This window comes from Aedes albopictus, chromosome 1 (assembly GCF_035046485.1).
Source record: "Aedes albopictus strain Foshan chromosome 1, AalbF5, whole genome shotgun sequence".
Lineage (NCBI taxonomy): Eukaryota > Metazoa > Arthropoda > Insecta > Diptera > Culicidae > Aedes > Aedes albopictus.
In genome coordinates this window covers 5,474,206-5,501,801 of record NC_085136.1, presented here as the reverse complement: position 1 = coordinate 5,501,801, position 27,596 = coordinate 5,474,206, and the positions used below count along the sequence as shown (strand labels likewise).

Here is a 27,596-nt window from a genome sequence, read left to right as displayed (position 1 = left end):
TAAATTATCTGTCTAATAAAAAAACCAGGACATTTCGGACAGAATTCCACCAATCTGGCATTCGGTTAAACCTTCATTTATTTTTGTTCCGCATTATCCTTACAAATGTTATTTATATAGTCGTCAGTAAATGTGTCCTGGAGAAACACAATGTTATTAGAAATATGTGTTCCCCGTTCAATCGAATGTATTAGATAAAGTTAGGTTTCCCACGTTTTGAACTATGCTTCTAATATTAATGTTCACGGTTTTTCAGATTCCACTTGTTATTACATCTACTACTCACTAATTTTCTTTAAGATTACCACTGTTTGTAAGTGCCTTACTCGCTAGATGTTACTCATTATCCACTCAATGAAACTTAATTACAATCATAATATGTATGATGGTTTGTGCCTACTGGATGTGTTTCCACGTAATTAATTGATTGCTTCCTCCCTCGAATGTTTTCTTTAAAATCATCATCCTCGTCGTTAGACCGTTTCTCGTTGGACACGATAGAAATCAAATCTGTCTCGACGACTTCGAGCGGGGGGCATGTGTTTTTGGTGACTATGAGGCTAGGCCGTTTATCGAAATGCTTTAGCCACGCTCTGTCGTCGTTTCTGCCGATTGCGGTTATAAAGAAAGAACCGAAAACAAACGTCGTACATACATATAGGCATAGGATGTATTTAAGAGTTCAACCGGACAACGACTGTGGTTTGTCGTCGAGATGTGCCCGTTATCGTGATTTGTGGCATTTTGTTTGCAATTTTTATCTCGGTTGCAGTGATGCAAATGAAGGGAAGGAAGATGTGTGTATATGTTATGTACAAATGAAAACTAATCTTCCATACATATGCGAAGAAGATTGTGAGCTTGGAGATTGTTTGGACAAGTCAATTTCAGGGCTGGTAGCGAAATTTTAATGTTGACAATAATGTCTAGAATAACTTTGGGCGTGATATCCCGAATATATTTGATTATTTTTTGGAGAAATGAAACCTGATGACTTGCTACCAGACCTGGAATTTAGAACATTCTGATCAGTTGTTCAAATTAAAGAATACGGTTCATTAATCGGGGCGCAGCTGTTACTCAACCATTGAAATCGCAAGGTATTGTTGTTCACGTAGGCAATCTTGATAGTATACTACCCTGAGACATCAGTAAAAGAATTAAAAGTCGGTTGATATCTCCACTCCTATCACAATCTTCGACGATGTATGTAGCGTATAGATGAGGAATTAGAGTTAGCAGTAAGAACTCAAATGATAGAAAAGCATAAGGGCAATAAAAATGAAACCAAATCAGTCTTCATATGTACAATTTCAGCAGTCATTCATAACCGATGGCAATCGAGTCTTATTCAAAACTTCTATTATATCATTTGAAATAATCGGAAAAGTCTTCAAAACTTTACAATAACCAAATTGTATGGAATTGTCCTACTATATGATTGAACAGTCTCATATCCCATCGATTAAGCTCAACTGCATCGCATAAAAAAGAATGCTAAAATAAAACCTAAAAGAGCACTAAACGTTACGTCCCAATTTTCCCTCAAAATTGCTTAGACCCTCAAAATCTCGCAAGCCGTCTTGTAGCAGATGGCAATCCAATCCGGCTGCGTTGCACCCCACTGGATCTGATTGACCTCGCCCTCGGCAGCCGTGTACGCCAGTATCGGATCCTCGATCGGCCGCGGCATCTGCTGAATGTCCCATATCAACGCCTGGTGGTCGTCGCCGGCCGTGCAGATGTGGCACGAACTATGTGGCGCCCAGGCAATGCCGTTCACGCAGGCCCGGTGATTGCTCAGTCGGGCCACCGGAGTGCACGGAACTCGCACGTCCAGAATGATGACTTCGCACGAGTCCATGGCCACCGTGGCCAGATAGTTGGGATCCTGTTTGTTCCAAGCCAACCGCAGCAGCGGAGTGTGGGCCGGATCTTCGTAAATGATAGTCGAGTGCTCCAGGTGACGCAGGTCGAACATTCGGACACTGCCATCGGCACCGACGGAAGCAAACATGTCCCGGCCGCCCCCAGCTCGTGAAAATGCAATATCGTAAACTTCCTTGTCGTGGGCAATCAGCTGAGTTTTCACATGTCCAGAAACCAAATTTATCCGACCCAGTGGTTGCCCGGTTTCCAAACCCCAAATCGTACAAGTAGTATCGATGGAAGACGTTCCTACCAGATTGGGATCGACCTCGTTCCAGTCAAACGACGTCAACGGGGCACAGAAGTCACTGTTTTTATTGTTGTTAAGGACACACTCCAGACGCGTGTCGGGTTCTCCGGCACGCCAAACTCGCAGGTAGTCTCCACTGGTGGCCAGCAGATCCGGAAACACTCCCTTCGAATCCGGGATCCACATGATTTTCGTTGTGGGATAGGGATGGTCGAATGTGCTGTGGAGGAAAAAAGAATGAATAGTTATGAGAATGTGATTGGTTACACAGCCGCTGCATAATTTCCCGAAAAGTGCAATTCGAAAGAACAGCCTATGCAAAAAAGAAGGGAGAATCTATGTTAAAAAAGTAGTAAGCAGTTGCAATGCCGATAATTTCCTGAAAAGTGCAACTCGAAAGAACAGCCTATGCAAAAGAAGGGAAAATTGTTGATGAACATATAAGCAGTTGTAATGCGAACAATTCTTATAACGACTCAAAACATTTTTTTAACGAAGAAGGAAACGTAACACTCTGATAATTGCCATCGTACATCGATTTAACGGTTTATTTGAGGGTTGACCAACTGCCAATCCGCGGCGCTCGCATCGTTTTTGTTCGAGTTTGACACTACTGCCACCTAGTTGATAGTTGGCCATATTAAAATTAACCGAACCTGTTTCCGAGACTAAAACTTGAATCGAAAAATAAGTGTAGAATTAGCATAAGTTAAAATACACGTAAATACAAACAAAAAAAAAATGAATCGAAAAATGTTCGAAGTGTTATGTCTGTTTGTCTGTGGTGACAATGTTTTTCTTTCGGCATTCAAAAACCCAACACTGTTCCTTTTTTTAAACAAGCTTTTTTAGAATTTAGGAAATTGGTACAATTATTGGAATTATAACTGCTTTCATTTTCAACATAGATTTTTTCCTTCTTTGCTGCACAGGCTGTTCTTTCGAATTGCAATGTTTAGGTAATTATCGGCACCACAAGCACAGGTGTTTAGAAATTTGAAAAAATATATAATAAATATAACATCAATTTAACACCGGTGGTTGTAATAATGCCCATAATTTCCTGAAAAGTGCAATTTCAAAGAACAGTCTATGTAGAAAAGAAGGGAGAATCTATGTTGAAAATGTAAGCAGTTATAATTCCAAAAAAAAATACTAATTGCTTTAATTCTAAGAAAAAAAAATTAAAGAAGGAACATTGTTAGGTTTTTGAAAGTCAAAAGGAAAACAATGATACCTTTTCCTTCTTTATTAAAAATATTTAGAATTGCAATTACATTTGGCATTAAAACTGCTTATATGATCACTTTTTCTATTCCATAGTATTGGAATAATGATAAAAGCCCTTCTCATACCGCATGAATGAAGGGCTTTTGAAGCGAATGATTAGGAACAGCCATTGGGATGGATTCCTCTAACCATTTGCGTAGAATCACGTGGTCAGTTGAGTCTTTCCGAGTAACTCAAAGTTTTCGACAGAAAAATCTTTTTAATATAAATCGACCATAAACTGGTCCATTAGCATCTTGTACACTGAACAACATCAAAAGAAAATGCGTTTTCTCTGTAAATTTTGCACATCACTTTGAAAACTTTATTCATCGTGAAACAAGTGCTGCACAGTTTTCACAAATCTGTCAAAAACAAAACATTTTATAGCAACACAACTGGAATGGACAGTTTGTGAACTTTCAAGATAGGTTTAAAAATCAACATGCAACTGTGTACAATGGTAATTAAACATTTGAATCATTGTGGAATATTTTTATGGACATACCGTATAAGAAATAGATGTTTGCGCGTAATAACACTATTATAGAGGTTCCCAAACTTTTTGCTATCGCGGCGCCCTTTGACATTTCCAAAAATGTCGCGGCGCACCAATGATTTTAACAAAGTTTTTATTTTTTAAAGTTTGTGCAACTTTCACTTTACAGTGTGCAAGACACAATCGTGAAACACTTCTCTAATATCATGTTTTCAGAATTCAATATTTGGAAAACTAACTATTTTTAAAAATTAATTTCTCAAAGTTAGTTTAAATATTTGTAAAATTTCAAAAATCATGTTTATTTCATCATAGAAGTTTTAAAATAAGAAAAAACTCAGATGTAAAAGTAAAACAAGCTGCTGAATTTCAACAATTCAGCCAAAAATTCTAAAGCGTTTGCAATAGTTAAATAATTCTTATTGAATAAAAATTACTACACAGAACTTGACCAAAGCTTCAACTTTTTGCGGAAATTGCAAAGAAACACTTTTATTATTTTGGAAAATTTCGGCAAACTGGGACACATGAAGAGATTGTAAAGACCTGCCAGGTGGGCTTTGATTGAACTTATTTTCATAAATTTAAACTTAACCTTTTGGGCCTGGATTGGCCACATATAACCCTATTGATGAAACCGAACATAACAAACTTATTCGAGTTCAGCGAGGTGGTAGCAGTACTGATGAAACAGTCCGGTTCAAAAAGGTCAAAGTTAGCTCTTCACACTACCAGATCGGCAAACAAACTTTCGACAAGTTATAGTAAAATCAAAAGCTAAGCTAAAGTTTACGAAATCCAAAATCAATTTCGAAAACTTTTAAAATTTTAAAATGTGGTTTCAATTGATATGTTTAAAAAGGATACCAGAAATGCTACAAAACAATCAAAGTGTCAGGAAAGATAAAAAAAAATGTGAGCGACACTAGTTTTACTAATAAAAAAATTAAAGGTGTTCCGCAATACAAATAAAGAGTTTGTTTTTTTTTGTTTCGTTACAAATGCCAAAATGCTGCGGCGCACCTGGGAATGATTCGCGGCGCACCAGGGCGCCGCGGCGCACAGTTTGGGAAGCACTGCACTATAATGTTAAAATCCTTGCCTATAACATATCATTATGATCAACATTGTACTGTTTGCGTATCGAATTAAACTTTTTAGACGAGTATATTAAGCTTTTCTGGGGAATGGTACATTCTGGGGAATGGTACATTCTGGGAAATGGTTTTCTGGGGAATGGAATTCTGGAGATTGGTATTCTGGGGAATGGTTTTCTGGGGAATGTTATAGAATCTATTACTCAAGGTAAATGAAGGAATACAGGATGGTGAGAAAAAAACAGCATGAAGATTGTGTGATGGGTGAAGCGATGGAAAATATGGATTGGAATGATATGTGAAGGTTTTAGCTATTTTTATCATGTGCAATAACCAGGGAATTAATTGGCACTGATGGTAGTTGGGAAAAAAGTGTATGTTGAGGATCAAGGGACATTCTTCAACTTAAGCATAATCAACGTGCACAGCCCACACTCCGGAAGTACTGGTGGTGACAAGGACGCATTCTACGCGTAGCTCGAATGCGAATCGCAAATCGACTACGTTCTGATTGATGGTAGGTACTTTTCCAACATTATCGACGTCAGGACCTGTCGTTGCGCCATAATGGCCTCCGACCATGGTGATTGTAGTGGCCCGGTCCCAGCCGGAACTGGAAGCTAAGCCCGTTTCTGGAATCCAGATTCCAATGTTGTCACTTCGCGCTGCTGTCTCACACACTGCCTCTAATTCTCCATTTCCGCGCTTTTTCCCTGACTTTTTCTGCCATCAATATACTATCATTTTCAGGTGCGTCTTCCACACACATGCAGTAGTGTTGGTGAGCACAGTCCAAGACCCTACAGTGATGGTCAAATTGCGACCAAAATTCTCCGTCATCAACAATGTACGGTATCAGCAACCGTCACGGTATAACCTAGAGCGGTAAAACCGGATGTGGCCTCAGCATACGAATCCTGAGACAAGTTTATCAGGCGAGAGTTAGCTCGATGTGGCCCGTCTAGAGGACTGCTGGTACAGTCAATAAAATGGCCATCAACAACGCAGCCGAGAGCATTATCGGGTATGTACATAGAACGGAGTCGACGTCCGACGAAACGATTGGTTCGACGAAGAGTGCAGAAAGATTTTGGAGGAAAACAATGCAGCGCGGACGGTAATGTTGCAACAAGGAACCCGACAGAAGCGGAAACGTTACAAACAGAAGCGGAAACAGCAGACCCGTTCCTTTGGTAGAAAAAGCGCCGCCTGGAAGAAGCGGAGTGCGAAGAAATGGAACTGTTGTATCGTTTTCAAGGCACACGGAAACTCTACCAGAAGTTCAACGCAGGGCTAAGAACGGGAGCCTCTTGACGAACGGACGATAGGTGATCGAAAGGTAAAAGCAGCACTTCTAAGAGCACCTGAATTACATGGAGAGCGTAGGCGCGGGAGAGCACGGAAATAGAGGAAACGAGGAAACGACTACGCTAGTGCAGCAGAGTACGAAAATGATTCAACTCTCACGCTGAGGGAAGTAAAGGATTCCATTCACCAGCTTAAAACCAATAAAGCAGCCGGTATCGCAGGATGGTATCGCAGCTGAACTCATCAAACAATCTCCTGCAATGGTGTTGCTACGGGTAATGCGTCGAACCCTTGGCAAATCATGTTGAGGAGGCGTGGCCGATACTAGCCTTAATCTAGCATCTAGCTGAAGTCAGAAGGACAACAGTGCCTAGGCAGCACTACCAGTTAACTGCCCCGATTCGCACAACAGTCCCATGTGAATAGGAAACCCAGCAAACATGGGACTTTTATGCGAATAGGGGCAGTTAAGGGATTAACACAAAAGGCCGAATTGCGAAGAGGCCAAATTACAAAAGGCCGAAACCAGTGTAGTAACTACCAAAAAAGCCGAATACCTATCTCACCACATTCCAATTTTGAATTTTGATTCAATGGCCTTTTGTGATTCGGCCTTTCGTGATTCGGCCTTTCATAGTAGTCCCCCAGTTAACCCGGAAGCGATTGCATCGTGTACTGCACTCTGAAAAAATTTTCACGTCCGATTTACGTGAAAAGATAGGTAGTTTTCGTCCACCATATTTTTCACGTAACCTCCACCGGAATGTCAGGTAGCTGAATAAATTTGAGGTTCGTCGATCGACGTGATAAATCAGGTAAACTTGACAAGTATTTACGTGAAATGTGGGTGAGTGCTACTGGAATTTCCGGTAACTTTTGCGGGAGAACATGATTAGTGCTACGTGAATATCACGTAATTTATACACGATTTTTGAATGAAAATAAAGCTGTCGCACCAGCTTGCAACGTATTTGAAGGGACAAGAGATTTTAAATTCTTGCAAAATGCAATGAAAAAAGCAATGCAATCGTAAAATAAATATTTCAATGCATTTTACAGAGATAAAGACTCTTGCCTCCTCAAATACGCTACAAGTTGGTACTAATATTTAAAAATGTAAGAAAAATCTTTATCAGTCTTTTATTTTGGAGTTATTCATAAATCTACACCTTCATTCATAATTAATAAATGTATATACGCTTCGAATCTTCTAAGATTAGATAATTTAATACAAATAATCTTTGGATTTTGACGCAAAAACTTTGTAGGACATTCGTCACCGTCAGTGATTAATAACACCTTCTTCCAGCTTCTGAAATTAATGAAAATATAAAAAAGTCATAACTCCTTTTAATAAATAACAATCAATTGTCTCACACAATTAAATTATTTCAATACTTGCTGCAACTTGCACGGAAATCTTGACGGAAACTCAAACCAGCAAGCAGTCTGTGCACCAAACTACTTCTCAACGCCATATTGAATATTTTTTTCACACCTGAAATTCACGTAACTTTCGTTTGCGGAAACTTCGAAGTCAGAAGTTCACTAACACAAACGCATTCAAACGATTTACGTGAAAATTAGGTGGACTTTACCAAACAGGGCGGTGCATACGTCGTGATTATCGGGTGATAGTTACTAACGTCAGGTAACTTTTGAGATTTTGTGAATAAGGATGAGCTACGTGATATTCATGTAAATCGGACGTGAAAATTCTTTAGAGTGTGAGTACACGCACCATGAAAAATGCACGCATGTGGTACACAGCGTGAGCGCGGCGTTGCTGCAGGTAGTCAAAGACGCGACTGCTCGAGGGGTAAGCAAACAACTCTTAGCTGGCGGTCTTTGTCATCACTTGGCCCGTGGAAGCATGACGTAGGGACTTGTCAGGACCAGAGCTATGTTGGATGGTCTCCTTGTCGACCGTACTCTTGAAGATTGGCGAATAGGAATCGTTTGTTGCTGTGGATTGCTTTGTTCGTTGACAACGTTGTGTAACATGCTACAGGTTTTCGAGTAGCGTAGCTGGCAAAGGAATCGCTGACTCTATTCGCTTCCGGTTCAGTTATGGTGTTGCGTAGGGCCCAACTGTCCAGGAGAATCGCTAGAGGAGCCTGAGCGTGTATTGGTGCACTGCTGATTTGCGGACTCGTAACGTTTCCGCATTTAGTTACCGTGGGACCGCACTAGATATACATCACGCTACCGATACGTTCGACCACTTTTCCGGGTAGCCAGGTCCAAGTCGATAGGAGATCTTGGAGGTGGTATTCTCGAGCTTTCGTCCCGGGTTTCCGGTTGAACTGATTCTCTTGGTCCTTGGTGGCCGACGGAGTTCCAGAGATGTCCGAACCTCCCTTCCGTACATTAGCTCCCCAGGCGACTTTCACACAGTAGAAAACTATCGATGGCTTCAACGAGGGTTCCCTACACCCCTGCGGTGATTTTTTTGAGGGTTCGCTTGAACGTATCAACAAACCGTTCCGCAAGTCCATTGGCCTGCGGATAATATGGAGCAGTTTTCAGGTGGACGATCGCGTTTGCTGAGCAGTACTGCCGTGAATCGCATATCTGTCCCATTTGCATAGGAAATCCAGCAAAAATGGGACTGATATGCGATTCACGGCAGAGTATGCTTCGCATTTGTCGGTGGTTTGGACCAGGACTCCAGTTCGTTTTCCGGTTTGTCTTGGCTACACTGGCACAGGAACGGACTAGTCGGGATCGATATTAGGCACCGCTCACTGCATCTTCGAAACCATTGTTAGCGGGGAACGAGCTTAAAATGAACGATTTACATCGGGTTATCAGCAATACAATACACATAGTTGTAGTTATGGTAATGAACAGCTTTAAACTGCAAAGGCTTCTAGTTCATCTATTCATCTATATATATAAAAATGAGTTAGAAGTCGCTTTGAGGCAACAAAACTCGCGAACGGATGAATCGATCAGCATGATTTTTGAACCGTTCGATTCGTCTTCAGGGTGACTGTGTTTATATGTATAAAAAGTTAAATACTAAAATAATATTGAAAAGTATGAAAATTGCGAAGTTACTGTTTTTTATGATCTGGGAAGAAATTCAACATGATCGAAATAAATCCAATCTAGAGGGCGACGCTGCAATGACCTCAACAGTTGTCAAACCATGACAAGTGGGCAAGACAAAGTTTGCCGGGACAGCTAGTTATATATAATTTTAACTTATTTACTACCGGACACTTACACTTTCGGTGTTTAACTGGAATTCATTCCTGTTCCCAGCACAACGTATTATATTGTAATAAATTAGCTGTAGATATCTATACTTCATATCGTACTTCGATTCACTTCAAACTGTAAATAAGTAGTTTGGATTAGTACTATACTTTAAGTTGATATGTTCAGGTTTCACCGGCATTCATTTCATTTATTTAGTTAACATCAAATTCATAATACATAATACTGAATCAACAATTTTTTTTTTTTGCTAGGTTTCTAGCTGCACTCTGAATAGAGTTGAAACCTCTACACTAGACCCGAAGATAGAAAAGAGTACGTAATCTTTCAGAAGCAGTTTGCCAGCCGTACGCGGAAAATGATATCCATTAAGACACTGTTGCAACTGACTCAGAAAGTTACGGTAGAAGATTGGAAAGTTTTCAATTGGTCAGTCAGTCAGGATTTGCCTATGTAGTGTTATGGTCACACGGTTTGTGTTTGTCTCCTTGTTTGATTTTGTGGTATGGTTAAATATGTTTTTCTCCTCGTTAAGTCAGTTGTCGTATGTTGTTTTTTTTTTCATCAAATCAATCGAACCCTGTATGTTAAAATATAGTCGATCCTGTGTCAAATTGTTTTCTTGATTTCGCTAATCGTTTTCTACTTGTGTTCATCTCTTGTGTCCTTAAATTGTCATCGGCCCAAAATCCACAGAAACATGTAACTGAACTTCTGAACATCTAAGAGATAATCAAAAATACGCCAAGTTGGTCAGTTGATTGCAATAAAATTTTAAAATAATAAAGATTTCATGTCAACTTTCATCCTGCTACAAATACTATTAAAAATATTCAAATTCGTTCAATTGTCCTATCGGTCCTACCTAGATAAACCATGTCATTTTCTCAAGCGTAGCCTAGAAATGTCAACCTAGTCATACACAAGTAACGTTGTTCAGTTAATATAAAGCAGTCAGTTTTTGTCCAAAATGTCACGTCGAACGCATTGACGTCAACAATGCGTTTAAGTGTTCGCACGTTAGCTTTGAATCTATCAGCACAATTAAGTGCTGCAAATCTCCTTCCCACTATTGATTCTTCGGTCGATTTTTATTGTTTTATTTAAAGAAAATATGACCAACTAACATTGTAAAAATTCGAAAAAGCGACTATGACATTAATAAATTACTATGTAATAAAAATCAACCGAGAAACGTGGGAAATAGAGCCCAAACAACATTTTGAAGTCAGATGGCTGTAAAAGGTTCCAAAACCTGTCACAAATCCTATATGTAATACTTTTATTAGGATTTGTAACGATCATCAAAACCTTCTCAAATCCAACCGACTTGGAACTATTGCTTGGGAATAGACTCTACTGAGCCCCGGCGGTTCCTCCTGTTTATCGAGCATGTCTGATGCAAATGATCAGCCATACTCCATCTGCAGCAGCCGGTTCGTGATGAACCGTTGGAGACGCATTAAAGTGTTAAAAAGGTGATATGTTTCACTAAAGAACACTACATTACAATAAAAAAATGAAACTCCTTCACTTTAATACCGTCAACCCCTGCGAACTTGGCCAGGGTTGCGAACTTGGCCAGGGATAATAATACTGAATCAACAATTTGCCGCCATAATACTCCGCCATAATTCACCGGCATATCATTTAAATAAAAACACAGCTGGTTTAGTCAACAGTCAAGATACAACTCTCTGTATTTCATTTTCCTCGAATACATATTCTGCTGGCACTCATTCTCTCAAATTACATCGAAGGTAATTTGCCCGTTTATTGACTCTTCGCTAATCAGAAGGTGGTGCTAACCACAACATAAGTAAGTCCTCTTCTAAATCCACTATTTACTGTTCAAAACAAAAACTTTGGCTATGAAAATATATTCACTGTACTCCTCATAAGGAATAGAATGCAGTGAATATATTTTCATGGTCGATGTTCTGATTTACAGCGAGAAAACTGCTTTTTATTTTCCGAAAAATGATGACGGATGCTTGAGCCTTAATGAGCGCAGCGTGGGCGTGAGCGCTGAGCAGGAAACCAACTCCACGGTGGCGAGGAGTGTGATCACCTCGTAGGCCAGAGTATAGCAGAATTTGATCCGACGCCAATCTGTGTTCTCCAAAGTTTGGCCAACGAACTTCGCTCAGTCCTAGGATCTCAAGCTTCTTACGGCATGCCTCATTGGCTAGTTGTGCCAGTTTACCCTGCTGGGCTAGAGTTAATACATTCCAAGTTGTAATTCTTGTCCGTTGTTTCGCGCTAGGACAAAATAAATATATAGGGAATTCCATAGAAGAATCCATGGATCCCATCCCAGCACGAATTCCTGGAGAAATGCCAGCAAGATCTTTTGGAAGATACCCACCAGGCATTTCTGGAGGAACACCAAAATAATTTTCTAGACGAATCCCAAGAAGAATTCACGAAGGAGATCCTGGAAAAATCTCTGGAGGTGCAATCCCCGGAGTAATCAGAAGAGGAATTTCTGGAAAAGTACCTAAAGAAATTTCAGAAGAAACGCCTACAAAAATTCCTGGAGGAATCCCAAGATAAGCTCCTGGATATATGACTATAGTTGCTCCTGGAGGGATCACTAGAGAACTAGAGAAATCTTTGGAGGATTGTTTGGAAGAATCCCCGGAAAACATTCTTGTAGGATTGCAACAGAAAATTCTGTGCAAATCCCAGCAATAGTTCCTGGAGGAATTCCAAAAGAAATTCTTTGATAAATAGACGAGCACAAATGTCCCAAATGGAGGATATGCCTCCGGAGCCGGCCTTCTGATGAAGGAATACCTGAAGGAATACCAGTAGAATTTTTGGAGTATTTCCACAACGATGAATATCAAAAGGAGTACTAAAAGAAATCGAAGAGGAATTTAAAGAGGGAAACATCTCTGAAGGATTTCTACAAGGAATTCCAGAAGAAATCGTATGAAATACTTATGGAGAAATCTTGGCAACAATTCCTCAATGAATTCCTGCAAGCATTCAAGCTGACTTTCAATCTCGGAACTTCGACGATATAACAAACGCCAGAGACACGAATATTAAAGCACAACTACTAACAACCGAACTGCAAAATCTCTTGGGTCGCCATACACCGGAAAAGGAAATTGTGGTGAAACACAGACGTACGCCCTGGATAACTACAGAGATTGAACAAGCAATCTACATCAGAGATCTGGCGCATTCACTCTACTCACGGAACCCTAATAGGCGTAGAGGTGATGCGCAATGGTGTGATTACATTCGGAAACGCAATCGAGCTGCATCTCTGATAACTACAGCAAAGACACAATACGGTAGGCGTTATTTTGCAGCTGATCTTCCGGCTAAAAAGCTCTGGACGAACCTGAGACGGGAAGGAATTCACAACAACAGCAAAAAGGTGGTACTCACCGATGAAATTGATCCTGAACAACTAAACCGATTCTTCTGTGATGGACACAGACAACATCAGATGCCTGTGCCATCTAGTTCTAGCAGACCGGACGATCCTGGGAATCGAACCGCAGTACGTCTTGGACCGGGCGCGCCGCAATTTAGATTCGAACACACTAATGCTGTAGATGTCGCTAAGAAAATGGCTGAAATTCAAACCAATGCAACAGGATACGATGGCATCCCGATTTCATTCGTGAAGCTACTGAGTCCGTTCATTTTACCATTAATGGTAAACACATACAACGCTATCATCGATACCGAAATATTCCCCAGAATATGGAAAAAGGGTATTGTTTCCCCGATTCCAAAAACGCCGAATCCAACCCAACCAAAGGACTTTCGTCCGATCACTGTGCTCTCCGCTATAGCCAAAATCCTAGAGAAACTACTAATGGACCAAATAGTGGAACACGTCGACCAACCTGATCATCAGCTGCTTGCTCGGAATCAGTCAGGATACAGAAAGAGGCACAGCACTACAACGGCCCTAGCGAAAGTGACTCATGATATTCTCAAAGGCTTTGACACCGACCAGTGCACCGTTTTGGTACTTGTGGACTTTTCGTTAGCCTTTAACTGTGTTAACCATTCAAAACTCAAGACAAAACTGCGTGAAGAATTCCATTTCGATCCAGGTGCATGTGAGCTGATTTCGTCGTTTCTCAGCGGCAGAAGTCAATTCGTAAAGTGCAATGATCGAATGTCGTCCGAGCATCATCTCACCGATGGCACCCCTCAAGGATCTTGTTTGAGTGCCCTTCTTTTCAGCCTAGGGGCTGTCCATAAACCACGTGGTCATTGGGGAGGTTCGGCCAATGACCATTTTGTATGGACAAATAAAAAATTTTGTATGGACTAATGACCACGCGGGGGAGGGGGGGGGGGCGGTTGTTTGAAAAGTCACAAAAAAAATGACCACGTGGTTTATGGACAGCCCCCTATATGTAAACAGTTTACCACAAGGTCTAAAATGCGAATATCAACTCTGTGCTGACGACCTACAGATTTATCTAACTGGCCCCAGAGAACACGTGCATAGATTGATAGCGCAAATTAATCAAGATCTCAAGTTCATTGAGGCTTGGGCAAAGGACAACGCCTTGTTTCCAAACCCCAAGAAAACACAGTCGATAATCTTTTGCAAGGATGATGCGGTCGATGCTCACACCGACATCATGTTCTGCTCCGAAAAAATCGTGATAGCTGAGAAAGTTGTGAACCTCGGTGTGCACATGGATAAGAACCTGCGCTGGAATGCACATGTGAACAATGTGACCGCGAAGGTCTTTGGGACCCTTCATACTTTCCGGAAGTTCGCTCCAGTACTAACCACTGCCACACGGATGAAGCTCGTCCAAGCGGTGGTGATACCATTTTTTTCTTACTGCGATGTCGTGTACTGGTCTGGCTTATCGGCTGCACTCAAGGAGCAGCTAAATAAGTGCTTCAAGGCATCGGTCCGATTCGTGTTCAATATTCGTCGACGTGACTCTACGGCTGCCGTGAGAAACAGAATCCTTGGACACGGTCTTCAAACACACTACGAAAACAGAATTCTAAACTTCATACGACTTGGCTACATAGGATCTCTTCCAGAGTATCTGCAGCAACACTTGCAGAGAGGACAAATGGAACGAACGCGCAGTTTCATCGTTCCCCGTCACACTACATCCGAGAAGAAAAGTGTACTTATCAGTGGGCCTATCATGTGGAATAGACTTCCTCTGAATATTAAACAGCTATCTACTTTATCTAGCTTCAAAACAGCCCTTAGGGGGCGATAAATTTATTTAGGATATTTTAATTTGCCCAGGAATTCATACAAACTATCAGCCCAAATCATCAGTTAGATTCATTGTTCAGTAGATGTAATTAATTAGTTTCCTTATTAAAATATCCAACTGTTTCTCCTTGACCTGATAATAGGTATTGTGGGATCCTCGATGGTACTTCCCAAACGGTTCCGGAAGTCCGCGGAGAGGGACACTAAATGGCCGCTGCCGTTACAGTTTTCACGCCACTGTTCTGCGCTCTCCGTTCCTCACTCACTCACAAACACAACACTTCCAGCTTGCACTCTCAATCAGTACTGTCTGTCACCTGAATATCAAGGTATATACACAAACACTCTAGATAAGATTCACACACTTATGGAGTAGCACTTAAGGTAATTCGTCCAATGATTACAGGGCACCACATCTCGTTTTTTCTCGTAGATGCGGAGTTGACCATCCTGATCATAAACAGTTCCATCAAGGCTAAAATAGTTATTTATGCAACAAGTTGCAAAATGATGATTTGAAAAAATCGAGTTTTGCAACGAGTTGCATACAACATTTTTTGCGATTGCAACAAAATACTTGAGTACGATCTTTTCTGACTGTTCAAACATAAGAGAAACCACGTGCGAGCATCCATGCGCACAAGTCCGTTTTTTTAATCAGGTAGGCTATGTTTATAAGCGTCAGAAGTACTCGGAGTCGCGTCGTCAACGAGCGTTGTTTTTTTTCTGCTGCTGCTTCAAACTCTACGTCTGTCTGGCTGACCAAATCGTATTTTGAAGTCGCTTCTATTCGGATTTGATCTGCCGAATAGTCATAGAGCTGCCATCGAATCAGCAGAAAAAGGAAAGACCCGGAAAGACCATAAGCGTTTCAGAAAACTCGTGAAAAGTGTACCCTTGCGAAAGTGCCGAAAAGTAGTACTTTTCGGCACTCTTAACAGTGCTGAAAAGTTCTACTTTTCGGCACTTTTGAGCTAGTGAAGAAAAGTAGGCCATTTCGTTGCACTTGCGGCGATTGAAAAGTGCAATCATATAGCACGTAATTGCAAAAAATCATTCAAAAGCTCCATTACCATTATTCGGTTATGCTACGTCAAATTTCCTAATGCCTGCTTTTTTTTTTCTATATTGCAGGTAATCCTAAATGTGAGTTCTGTAGCCAAATTAACTCGTCGCGAGTTTGCAATAATAAAGACATCTACTCACAACTTCATTTTTTTCTAGTTTAAATTTGTAGTGTCATTTTTATCATGTTCGTTGAACGTCAATGATGAACGTTGCTTCCCATGTCATTTGCTCCTATTTTTTCAAAGTTTTACAACATAAACAACAACTATACAGTCAGGTCTTTTTTTACGCGGTTTTGATTTACGCGGCCGCGTAAATGAAAACTCCATACAAAAAAAAAATTCATCGTCTTATTTTTGCATGATTCGTCGAGAAATGGTGAGACTTTTTTTACGCGGTTTTTTGAATTTTGAACTGAGTTTTATTTTTACGCGGTACGTATCCCCCGCGTAAAAAAAAAACCTGACTGTATGTACCTTTATATATCAACTGTGCTGTATTGTTGTTCACGTCTAAATGATGTATGTGATGTATGTGATATTTACATTCACAACCATACACAGGGCACTACACTGGAATGCTTGTCACACTCTGTTTCTAGGAGATAGCTGCACCGTGTTCTTTTATCTATCTTCCTCCTCTTCTAACAATTTTGCCTCGCGATTTTAAGTATAGAAATTTTATTTCTATTATCCGCTGAAAATTCGACTCAGTTGTTCACAAGAAGTGAGCAAACATAAGCTCAAGGTTCCTGCGTTCCATTCCGTAATACGACGTTATCCTATGGTTATACGAGGTAATACAGCAATGCAACGACGGATTATTTCATTTACGCAACGTGTCATGTTACGCTCCTGAGGTACTACTTCTAATAGCTACTTTACTACGCATGGCTGTGCACTACGTTGCCTTCTCTTCTCGTTCGAAAGACTTAGCAATTCAACTTAGTTTTTACCTCTCGCTCTCGGACACCAAATAGGAGAATTTGCCAACCACTTAAATACTCTCCACCAGAGGAATCAAATTATCTTTAAAGATACTCGACCATACCGGAACTCCATCCAGAAAACGTCATTCATCCCACGTGGATTCCAACCATTTTACTTGTCCCATGTTGAACCACACCTTGCAACACCTAAGTTGTCTCACACTTTCTACCCTTCGTTCCGCTAGAGCACCTTCTACATATTGAAAAAGTCATTTTATGGTATTCATTGTGATTCATGCAACCGGCCTTGAACCGGCCTCATTCATATAGAAAGTATTCGAATATCTGCTAAAGCGCGATTTATTTCATCTGCATCCTTCTCCTTCTTGGCGCAACGTCACCACTGGGGCAAAACCAGTTTCTCAGATTGGTATTCTGAGTTCTTCCACAGTTATCAACTGAGAGCTTCCACTGTCAATGACCATTCTCCTTTATGATAAGTTCGTGGACCGACCGGGGTCGAACCCGTCACCATCAGTATTGTCATGCTGGACACGCCCCTACAGCTGTGGTTACATGGCCTGTTTTGCATCCTGAGCTGCTCAATTGAGCCAGCCAACCTAAATGCAACTTCCTCAAGCATACCAGGTCCACAGGGCCAAAACTATTCCTTCCTAGGAATGTTACACTATTCAACCTGATCAACTCCTACCAAGCATGACCTCTCAAAATCGCAGACCAACAGTTAGACAGTCTAATCATATTTTCGCTTCAACTTTGTTTACCACTACTTCAACCTTATCCCACAGACAAACAGACGTCTTACTCTACTCACTTCTTATCGTTACTCTTTTTAACGGTTAGTTCAAATATTTTGTAGTTCGCAAATCGCTCGGTCACGGCGCTCGCATCGGTTTTGCTCCTGTTTGACGTTTGCTCACTGCCGCCACCTACTGAGTAGTTTGCGTGACACAGCCTGGTTAGTATTGGGCGATTTAGTTTTCGTGACGATGATTTTAATCGAAATTTGTTACAAGTGATACGTCTGTTTGTCTGTGCTTATCCCACGCTGTGCTATGCACTGGCCATTCTTTCCAACTTCTTGGATCACTGTCCGTGTTTTACCCTTCTTACACCCATAAGGGTATAAATATCGCTCGAAAAACCGACTTTCGATCCGAGGCCCGGAGGGCCGAGTCTCACATACCAATGAACTCAGCTCGACGAACTGAACAAATGTCTGTATGTGTGTGTGTGTGTATGTGTGTATGTGTGTATGTGTGTGTGTGTATGTGCGTTACAAAAAAAAGTCACGCACGTTTCTCAGCCGTCTGTCAACCGATTTGAGTTCTCTTGGAAGCAAATGAAAGCTACTACATCCTAGTAGAACGCTATTGAATTTTTTTTCGATTGGACGTTTGGTTACCGAGATATCTCTCGAAGAGTACTTATGAGTCATACTTCTAAACTTTTTAAGATTTTTGATGAAGTGTTTCATAATAAATATTTCGACCGTTTGTCAATCGATTTGGGTTCTCTTGGCACCAAATGAAAGCTACAGCATCCTAGTAGATCGCCCAGAAATTTTATTTCGATTGGACATTTGGTTACAGAGATATCTTTCGAAGAGTACTTCAGATTTATACAACTAAACCTTTTGAGATTTTTGACCAAAAGTATCATAATAAATATCTTAGCCGTCTGTCAACCGATTTCGGTTATCCTGGCACCAAATAAAAGCTACAACATTCTAGTAGAACCCTATACAATTTCATTAGGATTGGACATTTGGTTACCGAGATATCTTTCAAAGAGTACTTGGGAGTAATACAGGTTAACTTTTTGAGAGATGTTTGACCAAGGGTAAGGGTACCATAATAAATATCTCAGCCGCCTGTCAACCGATTTGGGTTCTCTAAGCACCAAATGAAAGCTACAATATGCTTGTATAAGGCCCTGAAATTTTATTTCGATTCGACATTTGATTACTGAGATATCTTACGAAGAGTATTTCAATAAATTCTTTTTTTATTATATTCACTTGTTATCGTGCGTTTGTTTTTGACCAGTCTATGGGAAATTATTTTTGAATAAATGATGCTAACCTCATACAAAGTGTATACTAGCAGGTTATTGTTTTCAACAAAATTATAAATAACAAATTACTAATACACAGGAATTTTATGGAAATATGTTAAATGAAAGCTTTGAAGAACCAGACAGCCAAAATAACTAGCTAATGCCAAAACTGATTAACTTAATAGATATATCATTTTTGTCGTTTTTACACCATAACCATGAATACCAAGTACTTCGGAGCTAATTTAATTGACTGATTTAGACAAAGTATATCTCGCTGATTTTCTTACCCATTTGTTAATCGATTCAAGATCTTTTAGCAGTTAATAAAAGATACAAAATTCCAGAATATGAAAGCTATTTTTTAAATATTCCATTTAAGACTCTAGGAAGTGTCTGGCATTTCTGGTAGTTTAGTCCATGGTCCATGATGCTATTTTGGAAACCAATCCACTAGATGCCAAATCCACAATATTTTCTAGAACTTTTGGTCAATTCCACAAAACAAATATGTTAAATACAAATAATACAACAATAATTTTAATAAGTGTAAGAAGGGTTCTGTGCACCATAGGTGGATTAAATCGGGTTTTTTTTTTTCAAACGCTCTCCGGGAGCAAAGCTGTGCTTTACACAAGCCATTTTATACGGTCTCCGGGACCAAGATTTTTCTCTGATTCCGCTCTCCGGGAGCATTGCTGTGCTTTGCACCAGCGTTATACATACGATCTCCAGGACCAACTTCTCGCTCTTCGAGAGCAGTGCTTTGCATTGCGTCAACAGTTTCCGCTTGTCACGGTCTCCGGGACCACTTTAGTTTCTGTACAACGCATTACCCACGTCTTTATGCTAACTGCCTTTCCCACTGTCTCCATTCCAACACAACCAAACTAATCTCGAGAACCAGCATAGTGCAGTTGTCCACCTAACCGAACCTCACGAAATCTTCCACTTAAGGCGCATCTCTCTTCCGCTTCCACAATCATTCTCCCTTCCTCATTTAGTGCCAAAACAACAGGCACAGACAAGTTTTCAAAACAGCAAAAAATATCAATTGAATCCTTCAGCCGATTGTAATAAAATTACAATTACAATTACAACCAGCATTCATTGAGGAATCCCTAGAGAAATGGGGCACGTTCGGTGTAGTACTAGATTTGTAGTAATTTTTATATCCTTCAAAAGATGAATATTAAAGATGTTGACAAGTCCGAGGCTTGTGCAGTCTCTCTCGTTTGGTCCAATGATCACACGTATTTATACTACCTTAGGTAGACATAATGAAACATACCTAGACATTTAGGTACTGTAATGAATAGTATTTCATGTAGGTAGATATCCTATGCACACAACCATTAGGTAGACACTACAGTCCTTTCCCCTTTAGAAAACTCAGAAAGTCATCACCAAAATAATAATAGCACAAATAAACTGACGAGTCCGTCACTTTCTAAGAACATATCTGTTCGCTAACAAAACTACAAAAACAAAAAGACGATTTCGTCACCCCAATATCGGCAACTTTACCAAAAAGTACAAATAACACAAATCCATTCACCAAAACATAACATATGACAATTCCGCCACAAAAGAACAATTTCGTTCACCACAAAAAATAACATTTCGTTATTATTTACCAAAACAAAAAGACAATTTTGTCAAACATCGGCCAAAAAAAAACATTCTGTTCACAACAAAAGAACATTCTGTTCACAACATAATGGCGAACCATAAAAGAACAATTCCGTTCTCCACAAAAATAACAACTTGTTATTACAACAACCTGAAAACCAAAAGGAAATAATTTCGGAATAACCGAAGACGGCTAATAACAAGACAGACAGCTCCCACCCTGTTACAGGCGACATGGTCGAAACGCCCTCAACGATTCACAGGAACATTAAAACATGATTGTGTGCGTGTACATGCAAATACGTACACGGAAATGGTAACATCGCATGCACACTCATTCATTATGTTGTTCCCTGAAGTCGTTCGTGGCGCTAGTGTGCTTGTAGCTCCCAAAGTATATGGAGCAAGAGGGTAGATGTCTGTCTTGTTATTAGCCGTCTTCGGAATAACTCAAAAGAAATTACACGTTCCTTGATCCTCGTCGCCACTTTTATATCCTTCAAAAGATGAATATTAAAAATGTTGACAAGTCCGAGGCTTGTGCAGTCTCTCTCGTTTGGTCCAATGATCACACGTATTTATACTACCTTAGGTAGACACGCAAGTTCTACCAGAAGCTCAACGCATCCCGCAAAGGCTACGTGCCGCAAGCCGAAATATGCAGGGATAAGGAAGGGAGCCTCCTGACGGACAAACGTGAGGTAATCGAAAGGTGGAAGCAGCACTTCGACGAGCACCTGAATGGCGAAGAGAATGTAGGCACGGAGGACCAAGGCAGCGGAGGAAATGACTATGTTGGTGCAGCAGAGGACGGGAACGAACCAACTCCCACGCTGAGGGAAGTTAAGGATGCCATCCACCAGCTCAAAAACAACAAAGCGGCTGGTAAGGACGGTATCGCAGCAGAACTCATCAAGATGGGCCCGGAAAAGTTGGCCACCTGTCTGCACCAGTTAGTAGTCAAGATCTGGGAAACCGAACAGCTACCGGAGGAGTGGAAGGAAGGGATAATCTGTCCCATCCACAAGAAAGGCGACAAGTTAATGTGTGAGAACTTTCGAGCGATCACCGTTTTGAATGCCGCCTACAAAGTGCTATCCCAGATCATCTTCCGTCGTCTTTCACCTAAAGTAAATGAGTTCGTGGGAAGTTACCAAGCCGGTTTCATCGACGGCCGGTCGACAACGGACCAGATCTTCACCGTACGGCAAATCCTCCAGAAATGCCGTGAATACCAGGTCCCAACGCATCACCTGTTCATCGACTTCAAAGCGGCATACGACAGTATCGACCGCACAGAGCTATGGAAAATTATGGACGAGAACAGCTTTCCCGGGAAGCTGACTAGACTGATAAGAGCAACGATGGACGGTGTGCAGAACAGCGTAAGGATTTCGGGTGAACTATCCAGTTCATTCGAATCTCGACGGGGACTACGACAAGGTGATGGACTTTCCTGCCTACTATTCAACATCGCCCTGGAAGGTGTTATGCGACGAGCCGGGCTCAACAGCCGAGGTACGACTTTCACGAAATCCAGCCAATTTGTCTGTTTTGCGGATGACATGGATATTATAGCCAGAACATTTGGAACGGTGGCAGAACAGTACACCCGCCTGAAACGTGAAGCAGCAAAGGTCGGACTGGTGGTGAATGCGGCTAAGACAAAGTACATGCTGGTAGGTGGGACTGAGCGAGACAGGACAAGCCTTGGCAGCAATGTTACGATAGACGGGGATACTTTCGAGGTGGTAGAAGAATTCGTCTACCTCGGTCCCTTGCTAACGGCTGACAATAACGTGAGCCGTGAAATACGAAGGCGCATCATCAGTTCTGCCGCAGCGGTCGTCGAGTATAGACGGAGGCTTGTGTGCTCTTTGCTACTCGGTTTTGCTTTGTCCTCCGCTGTTGTTTCAGCAGTGTTATCAAGCGCGCTTTGTTCCCGTTTATTCGCTTTGGCTACGAAAAGTTGGTGCTTTTTGTGTCGTCGAAGCTAGCACCGCATAATCGAAATGAGTGACATTGTAAACACGGCACAATTTCGGTTCCCTCCCGGCAGCCGTCGACCGTCGTGGGAAGAAATTGCTCAATTCATTAAGCAGTTGGATGCAGATCCAATGCTTATGGAGACGGCATACAAAACAGCAAACGACCGGTCACTATTTGTCAAGTTTGTTAACTTGGAAGCAATGATGGATGCGTTAAAAAGGAACTCGGAGCCGCGAAAATTCACCTACAAAAATGGTGAATCTATCGTGGTACGTATGTGCATCGCTGGTACCAACATGCAATACGTTCGCGTCTTTGATCTGCCGCCGGAGTTGTGCGACAATAATCTTGCACTGGTGCTTGGATCGTACGGACATGTGGATCGTGTGATACGCGAAAAATTCCCCGCGGACTTGGGACTGGACCATATGTTCACCGGTGTTCGCGGTGTGTACATCGACGTGAAGCACGAGATACCCCCGTCGATCGAAGTACTCAATCGGAAGGGTAGGATTTTTTACAGTGGACTCAAGGACACTTGTTTTTCGTGTCAACAAACGGGGCACCGACGGGACTCTTGCCCGCAGCGTGCAACTCGGAACAAGCGACTACAGGAACCATCAAGTTCGCACTCATACGCCGCCGTAGTATCAGGGAAAGTAACTGAGGAATTGTCTTCGGAAACAGTAGCGGAAAGTGAAATTATTGAGATTCTGGAAGAAGAAATCACGGAGCAGCCTACGGACCTGGTGGAAGAGCAGCAATGGGAAACAATCGTTTGTGAAACCGCAGCTGATGCAGACAAAGAGATACGCCGGAAAGAAGGTATAAAGGCATTGGAAGAAGTAGCAAAGGCTATCACGGAAGCGATGGCGAACCCACAGGCCGCTCAGCGTCGTGCCCAGTTCGCTACTAGGTCGGATTCTAGTTCCGGATCTACACCGAGGAAGAAATGCGCTCGCAGGACCCATTATTAGTGTTTTTTTACATGAATTGTATTTTAGAATAACAAATTATTCTTTGCGACTCTCGGCTCAGTAGAGTTTTCTATTAAACAAGCGAGCCTTTAATAAATAAATTGGATAAAAAAAAAAAAAAAAAGAAGGCGCATCATCAGTGGAAGTCGTGCCTACTATGGGCTCCAGAAGAAACAGCGGTCAAAAAAGATTCACCCCCGCACCAAATGTACCATGTACAAGACGTTAATAAGACCGGTGGTTCTCTACGGACACGAGACATGGACGATGCTCGAGGAGGACCTGCAAGCACTCGGAGTTTTCGAGCGACGGGTGCTAAGAACGATCTTCGGCGGTGTGCAGGAGAACGGTGTGTGGCGGAGAAGGATGAACCACGAGCTCGCTGCACTTTACGGCGAACACAGTATCCAGAAAGTGGCCAAAGCTGGAAGGATACGGTGGGCAGGGCATGTTGCAAGAATGCCGGACAACAACCCTGCAAAGTTGGTGTTTGCTAACCATCCGGTTGGTACAAGAAGGCGTGGAGCGCAGAGAGCACGATGGGCGGACCAGGTGGAGCGTGATCTGGCGAGTGTTGGGCGTGACCGACGTTGGAGAGCTGCAGCTGCAAATCGAGTATTATGGCGGCAAATTGTTGATTCAGTATTATCATGAATTTGATGTTAACTAAATAAATGAAATGAAGGTAGACATAATGAAACATACCTAGACATTTAGGTACTGTAATGAATAGTATTTCATGTAGGTAGATATCCTATGCACACAACCATTAGGTAGACACTACAGTAATGAGCTGAATTTTAGTATGGTGAGAAGGTCAGTTCTCTATTTCTGTAATGAAATGGTGCAAAAAGCGTGGGTATTATGTTTTCTTGTCTAATTTGATGCTGATTGAGCAAAACTTTGAATAACTATGTTGTTTATATTGCAAGAAATGGAGAAAACAACAACACTGTTGCCCAAAGTTTTGCTCAAACAGCATTAAATTAGGCAAGGAATCATAATACCCACGCTTTTTGCGCCATTTCACTGCAGAAACGGAGAATTGACCTTCTCGCCATACTAAAATTCAGCTCATTACTACAAATCTAGTACTTCACCGATCTGTCCTATTGCTGGTACCGGAGGACATCTTTGTGAGGAAGACGCAAATATCGATTTTGTTTCATGCAGATGGGATACAGTTGAAGAAATTATTTCCATTCCAGTACCACCTCTTGGGTTTCAAGGAAGCGATAACGTTGACAAGTTTGGGAAACTCTGAGCTTAAATGTTAGAAAGTTCAAACACCGCATCTGAAAGGGACAAGTCATGCTCAATATTGTTTTGGCAAAATTCCAACAATCGATGGAAATTACCAAATCAGATTAGAAATCGATGACGAAATCACATAAGCAACTACCTTATAACCCGTTTGATACCAATCAATGTTAGAGTCGCAATTGAGCGACACGGTTTTCTTCGCATCAGAAGATTCGTGCCAGAAACTAAGAAAAAAAGAAATCCCCACTAACCTTTTCGCACTGAACTCGCTCGTGTCCTCATCGAGACTGATGATCTGCACTTTGTTGTTGTACTCCTCCACGAAGCTGCCCAGCGCCAGTCGGAAGCGCTTATCCGGCCGGACGGACCAATTCATCGAGTACAGCGGCCATGGGGCCAGGTATTTGTAGATTTCCTTGCGTTTTCCCGTCGTTCCGGACATCTTACGGTCTCTGAAACCTCCTACTATGCTACTATTCCCCGGGGACCGATGGCGTCTGAGTCTGGAAGTGCTGCTGCTATCGTCGGTGATGCTGTGGTGACGTAGCGCCGGTTGCTGACCCGTGGGAATATCCGGTTGGCTCCTGGAAAGGTGAATGATTTTCCTCAAATTATCCATCGTCGCGAATTTCTCGTCCGCGTATCGGATTATGCGATTGAGATTGAGATGAGATGCTGTCGAACGAACTGTTGTCTACCAAATGACCGAAATCGATTCGGAAACTCGCATCGAACCAAGCCAATTAAATCATACTCACCCACGAACTATTTATATCCGGGGAGTTCCTGTCCCGCTTTCTCGTGTCGTCGCGATGTGTGCAGCCTAGAAAAAAAAAACAGTGGAAACAAAACAACGAACAAATTGAAGATGTTTTCCCGTCGTTCGATAGCGAGCTGCGAGGCAAGAAGAAAGTGTCACGACGCGGTGACGGTGAATCTCACACCATCTTTCGGCTTTCTTCTATCTACGTTTTGTTTTCCCCGCAATCGTGCACTTTAGTACGTCTCACGTACATTCACGACGTGCAACGCGCAAACACAGACAGAAATCCGCCACCTCAGTCGAGCGCTAGACCCATCGCCAGCACGATTTTCTTACCTCCCTCCGGTCTGCTGTCTCCTGCGCTGGTCCCGGTAACACGCACAAGCCAAATTTTCCACGCACAGATTATGCTCTTCTGGGGTCACACATTACCGATAGGCCCGTACGCATTATTCCGCTTCGATTCGATTGTTTGCAATCACGTCCACCTCGGTAATCCTTCCGAGAATATGCACACCATTTCCTGATGGTTGTTTTGTGCGATTTTCTTGTGTCTGAGGGTGAAGAAAATCACTTTTGCTTCTACTTTTTAGCTCTGCAAATCCTTTTCGACGCGACGGTGATGAGACAGACCCGAGACAGACGACCGTCAAACACTCGCGAAAAAAAAACAATGAACGAAAAGAAACGGGAGAGGGCGAACTACGGATAGGGTTGGCAGAGCTGTGGGCGAGAAGTACAAAGTTTTCATAACTCAGGTAAGCAACGTAGGGTGTAAACGTGACTGAATATTTATTCTCGGTCCCGCAAACCCGAAAACCACCCGAATTTTGAGTTTTAATTTTTTTTTCAATTTTTGCCAATATAGACGAGTGCACCGATGAACTGAATTCATCGCGGTCCGAGAATTTTGACACTACAGTGATAAAAATATCCATATTGGTTGTATGTGTCAGCCTATATAGATTTTTGCAATTAGTCTTTAGTAATACGACATATATTTAACACACATACTGCTGGATGAACTTTTCACATTTCAAAAACATGTGTGAGCGATAGAGATTTTGTTATAAAGCCTTTTAAGCATTCCCAACTAACAATCACTCATTTTACAAGCACCTTTACGACGGATTGATTCAGCATGATGCTGAATAACATTTGGATAATTTTCAGGCACAACCTTTGTTCGGGTTTTGTTGACACAAATTTGGAGAAACTGTAAAGCATAGTGTTGTGTACCAACTGAAATGTTTGTTGTTAAATCGTTTTACAAATATATAGTAAAACTGTTATTCAGCTTTAGCAAAAATGATTAAAAATAAAAAAATGCAAAATTTTTCAATTTCCACGAGAGTTTATGATTAGAACTTAATGCTGTGAACAAATATTGTGAAATAATAACTACACATAAATTTACCTAAATCCAGATTCGAACTCGAGACCCGTCGATTGCCAGCCGCATGCCTTCCTATCTGCGCCATCCTAGAGATGATGAATTGCAGCGCTCAAATCAAAACATAAACTTCCCGTGGTTTAATAATGATCAGACTCTGACTCCTATACAGCAGTGGTGAATTAGCACAACATTATGGTTAACGACTGAACAACAGATTAATTCAGCTGTTGTTCGGTAAAAAACACGTGTTTTTCATCATGTACTCTGAGTCGAAGTATGATGAAACGAAAGCGCTTATTTGACTTGTGAAAAATACATTATTCAGATACATGTCCTAGTTTTCACATGAACTTAACAAGAAGCAGAAAAAAGTCTTGTTAAACTATGTTGTAAAGGAATTACTGCGAGTCGAATAAAAATCTTATTAAACGCTTGAAAAGTGTTTTTAATTATCATTATTGATACCAACACGAAAAGTTGAACATTGGCTACTTTTTCAATTGAAAAAGCATTTGTACAGTAATATGTACAGCATAATTTTAATTCAGCTATAATTACCATTATAAAGCAACAATTCAGCATGCATGCTTGTTTGCGGCTAGCGATTGTTACTTGGGTTATAAATCATTTTAAATGATTTGTATTTGCTTCGGTTGTATAAATTATTTAGATTTTTCAGCTCGCCTCAATA

The 27,596-nt window shown here is 41.4% G+C and overlaps 3 protein-coding genes across 3 annotated transcripts in view; 2 read left to right on the top strand and 1 right to left on the bottom strand.

The window, feature by feature from the left end:
• LOC109405351 (solute carrier family 53 member 1-like) overlaps window positions 1-27,596 on the top strand; it is a 553,430-nt gene that overhangs the window by 354,958 nt on the left and 170,876 nt on the right. The gene's annotated exons all lie outside the window — the stretch shown is intronic.
• Window positions 61-26,182, bottom strand: LOC109397818 (DDB1- and CUL4-associated factor 7). The gene is made up of 4 exons (XM_019670147.3): window positions 25,846-26,182; window positions 25,505-25,569; window positions 24,998-25,330; window positions 61-2,399 (listed from the first exon to the last, which is right to left on the bottom strand). The coding sequence occupies exons 3-4, from the start codon at window positions 25,186-25,188 to the stop codon at window positions 1,556-1,558; spliced, it is 1,035 nt and encodes a 344-aa protein (XP_019525692.1). The 5' UTR covers window positions 25,189-25,330; window positions 25,505-25,569; window positions 25,846-26,182; the 3' UTR covers window positions 61-1,555.
• Window positions 25,214-27,596, top strand: part of LOC109405354 (uncharacterized) — a 42,431-nt gene continuing 40,048 nt past the window's right edge. The window contains exon 1 of the mRNA XM_062854363.1: window positions 25,214-25,284. Coding sequence (XP_062710347.1) covers window positions 25,214-25,284 — 71 coding nt within the window. The remainder of the gene's footprint in view (window positions 25,285-27,596) is intronic.

Excerpts from the sequence above, each read along its gene's own strand:
- LOC109397818 (XM_019670147.3), bottom strand. The coding sequence starts at position 25,188 with ATGTCCGGAACGACGGGAAAACGCAAGGAAATCTACAAATACCTGGCC. Across the intron at positions 2,400-24,997 it reads AGCGAGTTCAGTGCGAAAAG|CACATTCGACCATCCCTATC; the intron begins GTTAGTGGGGAT and ends TTTCCTCCACAG.